Source organism: Sebastes fasciatus, chromosome 20, assembly GCF_043250625.1.
Source record: "Sebastes fasciatus isolate fSebFas1 chromosome 20, fSebFas1.pri, whole genome shotgun sequence".
Taxonomy (NCBI): Eukaryota; Metazoa; Chordata; class Actinopteri; order Perciformes; family Sebastidae; genus Sebastes; species Sebastes fasciatus.
The window spans coordinates 12,669,380-12,682,596 of record NC_133814.1 but is presented as its reverse complement, the minus strand read 5'-3'; the positions used below and the strand labels follow the sequence as shown (position 1 = coordinate 12,682,596).

The 13,217-nt window shown below is 44.0% G+C and overlaps 1 protein-coding gene across 2 annotated transcripts in view; it reads right to left on the bottom strand.

Moving 5' to 3' along the window:
• capn15 (calpain 15) overlaps nt 1–13,217 on the bottom strand; it is a 44,076-nt gene that overhangs the window by 5,755 nt on the left and 25,104 nt on the right. For both annotated transcript variants that reach the window (XM_074618989.1, XM_074618988.1), the window contains exons 3-10: nt 11,057–11,265; nt 8,871–9,054; nt 7,359–7,582; nt 6,453–6,578; nt 4,623–4,775; nt 2,028–2,189; nt 1,558–1,793; nt 1,280–1,449 (exon numbers count right to left, since the gene is read on the bottom strand). In XM_074618989.1, the coding sequence (XP_074475090.1) occupies nt 1,280–1,449; nt 1,558–1,793; nt 2,028–2,189; nt 4,623–4,775; nt 6,453–6,578; nt 7,359–7,582; nt 8,871–9,054; nt 11,057–11,265 (1,464 nt within the window). The remainder of the gene's footprint in view (nt 1–1,279; nt 1,450–1,557; nt 1,794–2,027; nt 2,190–4,622; nt 4,776–6,452; nt 6,579–7,358; nt 7,583–8,870; nt 9,055–11,056; nt 11,266–13,217) is intronic.

Genomic DNA, 13,217 nt, shown 5'->3' with positions numbered 1-13,217 from the left:
TCAGCCATGACATTGAAAATATTTTAGATAACACTAAGCAACGCTTTCTGTAATCCAACACAACAAACTCTGCCGAGTTGGTGGTCGTGTTTCCACCATGGATGTATTCCACCGTTGTCTTCCAGCAACACGTCGCCTTGCCAGATTTCGGAACGAGACTTCTCCCATAATGTCAGACACTTATGATAACAATCAGAGCCCGTCACGACAAAAACAAGCACTTTTTAGTGGACGTAAATGACGGTGCCAGCTTGCCCCAATAGCACCATATTGCTGCTCGTGAGCTCTCAGCGCTCTCCCTCAATATTGGACCAATTTCAGAAATTGTTGTCACTATTACAGTAATCAGTTAGACACAAACACATGGTTGAAAAATACCAAAGTTACCCTTTAAATGTCAAAACCAGAGAAGTCCTTGGTCTTTTGAAGGACCGATGGCTGAAAAACAATCTGCTGTCTATCTATTATGTAGCTGCATTGGAAAGGTTCTTCAATATGGTGTTAAAATGTTTTTAAAACTGCATTCACAATAGAAACTCTCCCTGGAGGCGAGATGACTTTCATCTCTCATGCAGTGGCTGCTGATCTCTCTTTTGGGGCCTGTAATTGCAGCAAAGTGAACACAAGTGCAGCTAAACTGCTTTAGCTGCCGTCATTTAGCTGCTGTCCAATGGACCAGTAACGGCATCCCAGTAATCCCACAGCACCCGATGTCTGTTAGCAACACACGTGAATGTGCCCATAATCCAAATCTCTTGTTTCCTGACAGCTCAGATTACTTATTAAAAATATCCCCACCCCAAATAAATCTGTTTTTTAACCTTATTGTTAAAACACTAGCGTCAGTGTAGTGGCTGTCATGCACTCCCGAGTGCTTTTGGCCCACCTACTGTGAGCGGTGAATTCCTGGAGAGCTGAAGAGCTGAATGATTTAACAACGATGATCTCAAGTGTTTAAAAAGCTCTGTCATCCTCTAAAATACCAGCCAATGTGACAGCACTTTCAGGAAAGCGCTGTTCAGGAGAGCCAGAATAATTTACTTCCACGGGTGTGAGCGGCTCTCTGTGTGTGTGTGTGTGTGGGAGAGATAATGCGCACATAGTTGCATGTGTAAAGGCGGAATAGGATTCGGGACTCGGCTGAGGAAATCTAAAGTGTTATCTCAAAGTGGCTTACGGAGTTGCAAGCGTTCTCTGTCTTCACAAGCATTATACTCAAACAGTGTGTAGGCGTGAGACAGAGACAGGTGTGCTCATTCTGTGTGTGCATGTGTCTCACCTCGTGTCTCTCGCCTTTGTTTTCCGTGAGAAGGATGATGGCGTCGGCCAGCGTGGTGGCCGTCGCCTCCACCTGCTCCACCATGACCTGTCTAGAGCTGTAGATGGCGAGGATGTAGCCGGGGAAGTCCTGGCTGGGCCGCCGTGCTGCTCCGCTGGTAGGACTGGAGACTGCAGGGGCACAGATATGCTTTCAAAACAAGTGCCTACTACTGTACTGTATGGTAAACAGGGTTACAGATATGGATGAACCCAGTAAACATTCATAAGTACACCTACTGGGCGTGGGCGGACCTCCCGTCCCACTGACATTCATCTGCCAGTGGTTGAAGGCGCAGCAGACGACGGCGTACTCCCCCGGCTCCAGCATCACATCGCAGCCGACGAACTTCTTCACCGCCCGCTTGCTGTGGGCCAACAGGCGGCCCAGGGTCAGCTTGTTGCCGCTGCCGAAGGAGGCGCGAAACACCATGATGCACAGGTCCAGTAGGTGGCTGTCGGCTGTGTCCGAACGCCTGGAGAGGGAGAGGGAGAGGGAGAGGGAGAGGGAGAGGGAGAGGGAGAGGGAGAGGACGGTGTTAACGCAAACAAAGACCAATGCGGATGTCGACGACCAAAATGCCGAACTCGAGGCTTCAAAACGACAGTCCACAAACCAATGGGTGACATCACGATGATCCACTTCTTATATACAATCCATAGACGGAACAAAAAAAAAAAAACAGAAGTGGAGAGACTGTCCTATTCACCTGCTTCCCTCCTGGAAGAGAGCAAACTCCAACGCCGTCCTCTCCAGCACGGTGAGGGCGGTGACGGTGACCGGCCCGCTGGCCTTGCTGGGGAAGCAGCCCTGTAGCCTCACCTCCTGCCAGTCGGAGTGGATCTTACAGATGTCCACTGAGTCAAAGTACCTGTGGGAGGAGATTGAGCCTTCTTTAGTTTATATATATATATATATATACATACAGCATAGCAACAACAGAAAAGTCGTGCATCTTCTGAGACACCAACAGTTTGACCGGCTGCTCTCCTCCTGTCATAAGCGGAGTCTATTTGTACGCATCACAAGGAGCTCTTTAACATTAGCATAGCCTCTGAGGGCGCCGACGCACAAACACCATTTACCTTGCTAACACATCAGACCTCCTCCTTCAAACACGGAGCCCCCGAGAGACGTTCTCCTCCTCACTTTCAGTCTGTTTTTCACTGTTTCATCACTCCCTAACCTCGCACTGACAACTGTCTTACATCTTACTTTTGTCTTCTTGACAATCAGGAAGAAGAGAGGGGGGGGGGGGGGGGGGGGAGCAGCTTGCTGAAACTTTGATCAGCGGAGATAAATATGTCTCACGTTAAAATATTTTGGTTCTCAGAATTCTTGTTTTTAGTGAAATAACCTCTCTGAAATGTTGTTACTAATCAGCATCAACATAAGGGCCTTGATATTTGTCCAACAAGCTGACCTCTTTTTTCTCTTTTCCCACAGTGACACAAGTCTAGGCATGCTGTACTGTAGGTTTGTCATACGGTACAAAGCTGAGAGATTATTTGTCTGTCAGAGAAAACAATAAACAGTCAGAAGACAGATGGGATTCCGGTCTAGGTCGCACACATTTTTCAGGTTGGAGTTGTTCAGGAGGACAGCCACATTGATCCCTCTGGACTTATTGCGACTCTTATTTTGTCGAACACGAGGGACGTGAATAACAGCCTGACGCACACATCATTTATCTTTAGGGGAGCCGACCAACCTGGTGGACCTTTGTGACAACGTTCATTGATCAGGTGGTTGGCTGACAGTAAGAAAAAACATTTTCAAGGCAAGTCCTGTCCACGAGGTAGTGTAAAACCAGGTTATTTATGCAAAATGAACTGTTTTTGTTGCCAGGTCACACAGATTCTCTTCAGACTTTATTGGCAGATTTTCATTTAACATTATGGTTCAGTCACTTATGTTTTGTCCCCGGCAACAACTCCCCCATTGTGTTTCAGATTACTTTTCAATCAGCAGTGTTTACTGACCTCCACAAGGTCACTGCTGGCCAATGAAGACGGTCACGCATAAAAGCACACAGAAGAAACAGCTAGCCAGTCGATACTTGAAGCCGCGTATGATTGAATGACGGGATTAATCTAATATGACAAAACAAACCAGGAGCCATTACGAGTCTAAGCCTCCGCCTGCCAAATCCCTGGCAACCGAAGCAACCACAATTCCATAATAACACCGTGATGTGTGTGTGGGAACCAGTGTATGATGCGCTTGTCAACAAACACAATGTACTAAAAACAACAACAAACGATTGGTGTCAATACCAGATGGTCAGCGGAATCCACAAAGGCAGGAGATTACTGAACCATCCATCTCTTTTAGCACATTACGTGCGTCCATCACGGCAGTTATTTCATCTTACCTGTTTAACAAAAGCTTTGAAATTTGCTCCCTTAAACAGCTGGTGCTGGCGAGATCTTTCATCGGATAAATCCCCACAGGAAGTCATGCATTTTACATTTGTAACAGTGGTGGTGTGTTTTGGAATAAACACAAGAAGTGGAGCAGCCACAGCCACCGTGGCTCAAATTCATTATCAGAAGAGAAATGTGTGCATCCATCATGCTGGCACACATGTACAGTGCAGAATAAAATCACAGCAACGATGTCTGATCATTAAAGATGTTGCTAAAATATTAGTCGGTGTCGACTTTAGATGCCGCCGTGCCTCCTGGCGGCCACTAGGGGGAAGAAAGGTCAGCTGGGAAAAGAGTAAATGAATGAAAGGGTGGGTTACTTTATGAGATGATTCCCATCTACAAATGAGGGACTTGTGGATTTTGTGATGTCATTGTGGTTGCATCTGTTCTGTTGAAAATAAGCCCACCGTTTCCTAAACAAATAAAAAAAATTACCACTAAAAAAGCTAATAAAATCTCTCTGTAAGAGCTATTTATTTGTTGTTAGTATTTAGTTGTTGTTTTACTAATAATAAGAAGTATTGATTTATTATTCTAAATGTTTAATTTATTGAGATTCAATTTTTGACAGTGTTTTAATTTGCTATTTATTTGTTAGTGTAATTATTTTCTTGTTAAGTATATTTCGATTTTTGCGTAATTAATATTTTGTTAATAACTTAATAACTGTGGGCACCCGCAGTTTTACAGGCAGGTACGACCAGCTTTTGTTTTTCTTACCAGAACAAGAGTGACATCCATGTTTCCTTTGTGCTTCGTGTGCTTGCGTGCTTTTTGGATAAATATTTCACCAGAAACACATTTTGCATGGGCAAATCGACAATTTTTTCCGACAAATGGCCACTACACTTCACTGTAAACACGCTTCTTACTTTATAAAGTCGCTGTACTCCATCCAGAAGACGCCCTCGCTGCTGCCGTGAGCCATCAGCTCGTGACGCAGGTGCTGCGGCCAGTCTGTCCACTCGTCCGACCAGCTGCCGTTCCACGAGAAGCGACCCCACGGGTTACGCAGCCGCAGCAACCTGAAGCCAAAAGACGTGACAGTTAGTGAGGAAGCTGACGGACAGAGAGGGAGAGCCAAAAGCAGGATTCCAGTAAAGAGTGACAACGGCTTTCAGTCGACGCAGTCTCTGCTCCTCTTATGGGTCATTGCCTACTTTTTAACAACCCATTTCATTTTACTGCCTCCTCCCTACAGTGAGAAACTTAGAAGGCATAATGGAAAAAACATATTGGAGAGTCCCCTCTTTCCAAAAAAAAAAGTGCAGGTGAATCGCTGCTTTTCATCTCCTCCGGCTCCAAGCAGGACGACTCCGACTCGTTTTAGATCAAGAGCCGTGGCCCACTCTTCTACTCACATTGCTTTATGGCAGTAAATTAAAGTGCTCGTGCGGGGCTCTTGAGTAAATTACATCTGGGGATGTACTGCTACTCTCAACCCTCCTCTCACAGGTAGCACAGAGGAAGCCTCTATTGTGTGGACTCACAATGCTGATCAAAGTGATCAAACTGCACCTGTTCTCTATTGGCATCAAGCCTCTGCCATCCATTTACCCATGAATCATTCACAGAGCGTGCATCTGTTCAATCACTCCTAAAGCGAGGATACTTACTCATGAATATGCTTTTTTAATGAATGAACAAAATCTGTAAGAACGATGATTTCATGATTCATCGGTTTCGGCGATGAAATCTACAACAGTCATGAATGAGAGATGTAGAAGGAGAAGGAGGAATTAAAGGAACAGTTTCAGCCATGACACTTACTTAGATAAGGATTCTGTAAGGGGACTGGCACTTATAGAGTTGCAAAGTGTTTTTCCCTATTCTGTATTCCCATTTCAAACATTTCTTTTTATGTTACTTAAAACGCAAAAACAGGACTCTCCTGGATAGTGTTATGATCCAAAGGGTTTATGGTATGGCCTCCAGTTTTAATTATTTAAACGTTTCTGGGAAATCAGATTTTTTTTTTATCATTTAGCACGGCAAGCCTTTAAATACTACAGTACCCATGAGCCTCAGCCGGCGTTAACGAGAAGTGAGAGCCAATTCAAATCCCTTGTTGTTGCAGTTGTAAACAAAACACAAATCCCATAGTTGCTGTGTTCATCCAAAATCGTCCCAGAATGAAAAAACACACTGTGGGAGTCGCAGTTAACTTCTCATCTTATGCTGATATGTACAGTCTTGTACCTTTCACATTTTTTTTTTTTTAAATCAAGGAACCTGATATTTTCTAGCGCAGTTTTTAATCTTTTGCACTGATGATTCACTTGGGAAAATGTCATGCCTATCCAAGCTGCGGAAGAAGTTCCTCTACTGTCAGTCACCTCACACCGCCTGTGGAGAAAATGACTTTCATGTCCTCCCGTTTTGCAACTCGAAACTAAAAAGGTGACCCCGTTGTTGTTTTTTTAAGTGAACGACTGGTATACTTTAGTACAGATATGCTTATTTCATTTGTTTCATTTAATTTTATGTTTCCTTTAAAAGTCAGCTATATTTTCTAATATTATACTAAAACTATTTTCTTTTTTTCAAAGATAAAACAGATGCACGGAGGGAGATAGAGCAGATAGATAGACGTGCAAAGAATAACATTGAGTGATCAGGATGGAAAAAGCAAGTCTTTCTGTGAGTTCTTCCAGGCAGGTTATCATTATCATTATGATCATATAGTTCACATTCCTTCGTACCTGTAACCCTGGACGTCTCGTACGTCCAGGATGGAGTAGGCGTGTCGAGGCCGCAGACCCAGAGACTCATAGACGACGTCGTCTACCTTCATGTTGCCTCCTCCACATGATGCGCCCATCAGAAACCTAACAGACATGGAAAAACACACAGTGTAAGACATAAGATTCACTAAAATATCATCAGGAAACAGAAAGTTTATTCCTTTTATCTGGAACTAAAAGCTTAGAACAAACTTGTATGCTTGCATAGCTAATTACGTGAATTATTTCTTTACTTATTTAATCTTAATTTAACCAGGAGAGCCTCAAAGTTAAAATCTCCTTTTTTTTGGCAGCAATACACAGAGTTACAAAAAAAGAAATATCAGTATTATCTCTTTTAATCTGTTTTGTGACTGCTGCTTTTTCTTTGCTGACGCAGCTCGTCTCTGTTTAGTAAAGTACACTAATTCAGTCGTGATTTTCCAGGCCATTCCCCTTTGATATAGTGAATAGTACCACAGGTTTTCTGACAGATGGACTTGCAATTTGGCCACTGATGATTTGGCCCCTTTGGAGTTCTGCTAGTTGTCTCATGTTGCTTTGAAAGCTCACATATCAAAGTGCTGTTTACCCGACCTCTTATTACTGATACGAGCCGCTAATTGGCATTCAGCACCTTTTGTCGCTTTGGAACACCTCGGTGTTTGTAGTTGTGATTAGAGAATGTTGATCCACCGTTTTTCCAATGAGATGTTTAACTATTTATGTAGTTTATTCCCTGTACTATACCAATCTATGTATTCTGTTATTTAACAGGACAGAGTGGAGAATTAGAGTAACAGAAGGAGTGTGAATAAGTGAAAAGCACAATGTTCCTCCACGCCCTAATTCCACCAAACTTCCCCTCCACTCCCTCTCTCTCACCCGGCCTCCTTGGAGCTGAGCATCTTGGCCCAGATGAGGTCCGTGTCGATGGGTTCCTCCCGGGGGTTGGTGGAGCTGACCTGGAGCATCAGGGAGTCGCAGGGAGCCCCCGTCAGCGTGGCCAGGCCCTCGATGGCGCGCCCCGCCTGCAGGGCAAAGTAGGATCCGTGGAGTTTGGCCAGGGCCTTCTCGATCAGCGCCACCCATAGCTGCTTCCTCTGGGCCTAGGATGATGGGAAAGAGAGGGAGGGAAATATTTAGTCATGAGTATCGCTCACTTGTAACAGGATGTTGTGTTTGCTGCGGGGCTTGTTTTGAAGTGTTGGCTCTGAACCTGTTAGCTGTGACTCATGTTCTTCAGATTCTTTCTTATGTTATCATCAACATACACATAACTGCTCTCTTAACATTTTGTCCCGGCATTTCTTTTACGGTTTTCTTTTTGCTTACATACATGCTGAGTCATCATGGTGAAGAAAATCACTTTGAACTGCCCTGCGCAAAGTTTCTTCTATAACCTCCTTATCTTCTTGGAGATCTAAGGTTGGAAGTGCCACAGGTAGTCTCAAAATCATTATGTAGATAAGGTAGGATAGCTTTTACAGTTTGTCTCTCCAGCATGTGTGTGTCTGGTTTTGTTTCCCTGAGCTGTATTTGTTGCATAATGCAATACTGCATTCATTTGTCCTGGTAATTGATTATGAATAGTCGATTAATTAGACCGTCAGGTGCAATCCTCCGCTGTGGGGTCCTTTGAGACGCGCTTGTCATAAAAAGCCAGGTAATGAATTAGCCTATATTAAGAAGTTAATAATACACTGATGTTAGGAAGCAAGTCCATCATCAACGAGGCGATTATAACTACTCTGAACAAGCACAAAACCACTTGCGGATAACCTGCTTACTGATAAATCAGAGAGGATATACGTCCATACATACTGGATGTCAAACATCCTTGCTGGTCCTTTAAAAAAAAAAATACTCCACCAGTTTGAAATTGCGCGTCTGATACAGATACTGTATTTTTTATTTCACACATTCTTCTTCCTTGTCAAAACCTGACGCTTACATTACCCACAATGCAACTCGACCGCCGATATTCTGCCAAAATGGCCCGTTTTGAATGATGAAATATAAGAAATATAATAAGCGTTTTCAGTCCAAAATGTTGTTGTCGAAAAACACCGGAGTTTCTTCTCTTTGCTTCTATACTCTTTGGTACAGTCGCAGATTCAGGTGTGTTATGGTAGCAGTGGCTAATGTAACCTTGAGCCTCAAGCAGAGAAGAGGAGCAGGTTACACACATCTGGTAATCTAATCTATCCATCGTCTCTAACCTCTATGACCTGGAAGAGGACAAACGTTATCAGCAGTATTATTTCTATCTAAACCTCCTCAATCTAGATCTGCAGAGTCCAGGCAACCTTTGACATCAATAGTGTAACTTGTTCACTGAATATCTATTTTCTCATCCATTACTTCCTCCCCTAGATCCCTCTCTCCTTTCCTGACCTGGGAGAATAGGAGGTAGCCGTAGTCGTCGCAGGGCAGCATGTCGTCCACCAGCACCGTCGTCCACGTCCCGTCTTTACACAACCGGACCTGGTAGGCCCCCTCCGGGCAGATGGTCCTGGTGATCATCACCCTCTCCACCAGCTCCGGACGCTCCGCGAGCACCGCCAGCGCACTCAGGAACCTGGAAGAGGAGTAGGGATGAAAAACTCAATGAGTTGGAAAATGAAACGTCGGATCAGGAAGGACAGATGGGTGAACGAGAGGATGTGACTGAAACAAAAAAGACAATCTGAATGAAGCAGCGGAACAAACGGAGATAAGACACAAATGATCGGCTGATTGTGACGGACGGATGAATGGACGCCCGCTTCAGTCGAAAAGACATGCGGGGATGAGGGATGTCGACTGACAGACGCGATCAGAGAAAACAAAGGAACAAGTTGTCGTGGGACTGTAAATGTTGAATTAAAACATCCGTTTCCAAAAAGGTACCTCGAGCAGGTTTTTTTTTTTTAAACATAATTTGCCTTCATTGAAAATCAATCACATTTGATGAGTCAAGCTTCTATGCCTTCTGGTTACCTTCCCATTACCGTTAATTCTCCCCGCAGCAAAGACAAACTGGCTCGCCTCCTCTAATTAGCTTGCAAGAGAAATTAGTTAATCCGGATACATCAGAAAATGCTAATTCCTCACACAAGAGGAACGCGGCTGGGGACGCGAGGATCCAACTTAAAAGGAATAGATTTTAAAGTGAACATCTGAAAGTGTGGAAAGAGATCATACAATAATGATGAAATGGCTACAAAACACTGGGACAATGAGCTAAAAATATTCCTCTGTACGCCGCTGACTCACCGCTGATTTTACAGACTTCTGACCCCCTTTATTAATGATAACTAAAATGTGCCAAATTGACTTGCTACTGCCGCCGTCACTACATCTACAGATGAAAGTGATATCACTTTCAGTCCGGCCGGCAACGTGTGACAGCGCAGCAGCCGTTTAAAAGGCTGAAACTCTTTGCGTGTGTGTGGGGCCGGATGTGTGTGTTTTATTAAAGCTATATCCCATCTGTTCAAGTGGCAGCTGAGTGAGGCCGATCGGCCCATTCAGCCCGCTGATGAAAAACCAATCGGCTGCAAAGAATCAAATGAAAATCCAATTAGCCGTGTCATAATGTGACTCTAATGTCAGCTTGTACTCAAGGACAAGGGTGACTGGCACTGCTTTCTTCTGCTGTCATAGGCTGGCTGAGGGGGGAGCTGGGATGTTTGCGGGTTTATTATAGAACAAGTGTGTGTGTGTGTGTGTGAGTTAGAGAGATGAATTAGGGTTACATCCTGTCGCGAGTGAGAGGATTCGGCTCTGGGGAGTTATTTTTTGATAAGCCGTGTGTGCTGGTGTGGAGATGAAGCGAAAAGTTGTATTAGGATAACTTTGACTGTTCTTTGTTGTGTGTGTGTGTGGAGGAAGATGGTGGATAGTAACACACACTCACACGCACACCACAAAGGACACACAGAACAAGGGCAAGGAGATAAAGCATGTGTCCAGACTCACATTCCCGTGAATAATCTCCCTGTCAGGTGTATCTGTACATCTGTCCAACTACGCTCCGCTCGCCTTCTTTTTCTTTCTTTTTTTTCTCTGCCTCCCAATTTTTCAGTTTCTCCCTTTTCTGTTTCTTAACTTACCGTTTGGCTGCCTCTCTGTCACTGTCTCTCTGCTAGCTTCAGGCTGCAGTGTTCATCTAAAAGCAGACGTGAAATACTGTCTGTTGTCTGTTTTGCATTCCTGTGACCTTTCTCAGGGACGCAACAGCGTGAAAAATCTTCCTTTTGCTGTTGGGGATCTGTGGCTATTCCTGTTTGTCCTGGGTTAAAGCATTTATCGGGGGCACGTTTCCTTCTTTTCCCTGCCTTTTTCAAAATCTTTTTTATGTCTAGATTGTTATCAAAACCCCTAAACTGACACAAATTAGACCATGGAACCTCATTTTTTTTTTTAAAGATTTTGTCCCAGGGTCCCCCATCTGATAGGATTTTTGCTTGAAAGTGTTTTAAACCTATGACCAAAATAGTCATATATTCTGTCATTGTGTTACTCACGGATGGAATTATAGTGAAAATAACACTATAACAATGAGAAACACTGAGTAGTGTCCCGTTCTGACAGCTCACCAGCAGTTTCCCAGCAGGCCTTGCAGGATGTCAGATGGCCGCGGCGTGCGGAAGACGGACCACTTGACGGTTCGGTCTTTGAAGTTGCTGCAGTTGATCTCGTGGGGGCGGAGCCACTTTTTGATTCGCTGCTGGACGCTGTCGCCCTCGGGGAAGCCCACGGAGCGAGGTCCCGGGGGGAAACTGTCGTCCACGAAGTTCACGGAGTTCTGGATGAGGACGAGAGGGAGACAAAGTGAGAGGGAGACAAAGGGGTGAGATGACTGATTCAAAAACAGTAAGACACTTGAACAAAAATCTTATTTAAAAACCTGAAAACCCATTTTTATAAATCATGCCCAAAGGAGTTGATGAGAGCACTTCAGAATAAAGCTTTTCAAACACATAACGCAAGCCTGAAGGACACTTTGAGCTTTGAGGACTAACTGTTAATCTCTTCCCTGCATTTCTAATGTGACACATTTCGCAGGTGGATGAATGATTTTAATAATACGGGACACTACAGGCCGCCACATGAGCCCTGGATTTTAGGGTGGAACAAGGACAAACTACTGCCTTCCACATTTAGTCGTGTGGCAGGAGGAGAAATTACTTCCACTGTTAGCGTGGCGTCACACATCTGCACAGCGGGACACCAAATGTGGCGCCATGTCCCCGCCAGGATACGGGACACATATGCAAATCACTTTCAGACATTTCAAGCGCTTCACTTTTTGACACGTTCCCTGCAGAGCGCCGAGCATTTAGAATGACACGCTGGATTTTAACACTGTGAAATGTAGCTGCCTCTCTACTGTACACGGGACCCGCCGCACTACATGGAGACATTAACAGATCGAGACACCCAATCTGACACCCTATCTGCCTATCTAAAACTCTCCTGTACACAAACCCGAGAGGGCCAACAGCCACACGCACGCAACCCTCTCCGGTTTCCCAATTGTGGTGTCAGGAGTGGGCTCGGCCAGTCGTGTTGCGAGGCAGGAAGGGGATGTAATGCGGTGGGCACCCCGCTGGTGACTCACAGTGAAGCCAATTGATTAGTCGCCCATCCCCACAATCCAATTCTGTAGTGTCGAAGCAGCATTAGCTACCGGACAGAATCACATCGACGCCGCCTCACTGCCCCGGCTACCAAGGTCTCCATGTGGCTTACCGATTCTGTAGCCCGCTGGCTTATGTTTGACCCTTGTGCTGACTTTTATTGTGGGGCTGATGTGGATTTACCACAAAGGTGGAGACTGAACTTCTAACTCATGTAACAACATGTACATAGACAACACTAAACTGTTATAAATAAGCACAGAAATACTTATATTGCATTGTAATCTAAAATATTACACAATCATCATCATTTGGGAAGCTAAGAAGATCAGTTAAAAGCCTGTTAGCATCACAAGAAGGTACCGAGCATCCTGCTGCACTCACCTCTCATACCGTGAACATATTTGAGCGGATTATTCTGAGTAATTTGAAAGACATGATAATCAGCAGGATGCAGTCTGCTGCAATGCTGCACATGCTGCAATTAGCCTTTTCACATCTGGGGCGCCCAGGGTGGCTGTATATGAGCATAATGGGTCTGTTTGTTTTTTTCAAGAGCATTTAACACCATATAGTCACATGAATCTCAGGGACAAGCAACTCCATTCTGGTCTTATATCACAATAATAATAATAATAATAATAATAATAATAATAATAATAATTCAAACTAAAATGCATTAATTTTCTAAGCAGTCCCTCACAAATAAGCAGATAGACATGAAATATATTAACAGCAAATAGTTAAAAAATATATAAATCAGAGTATGTAAAATGGGATATGTAGGGCCGAGCAATAATTCCTTATTTCATAAGCTATTTTTTTTATTTGATTTATACATTATTATTATTACATGCTTATATAAGCATGTAATAATAATGTATAAATCCCCCCAAAAATTGCCTATGAAATAAGGAATAATCCCACAACATTATTCATATTCAACGTTAATTATTAATAGTTATTCTAGTTATTAGTTATTAGTTATTAGCAGCACTGTCTCGGGCACTGAAACGGGGAAGATGGAAACAGAACACGTCAGCCTGCCGCGCCTCGAAGCTTCGGATACCTTTGAATATTTCTCATCGAAGCTTCGAAGCCCAAAAATGGTATTCGG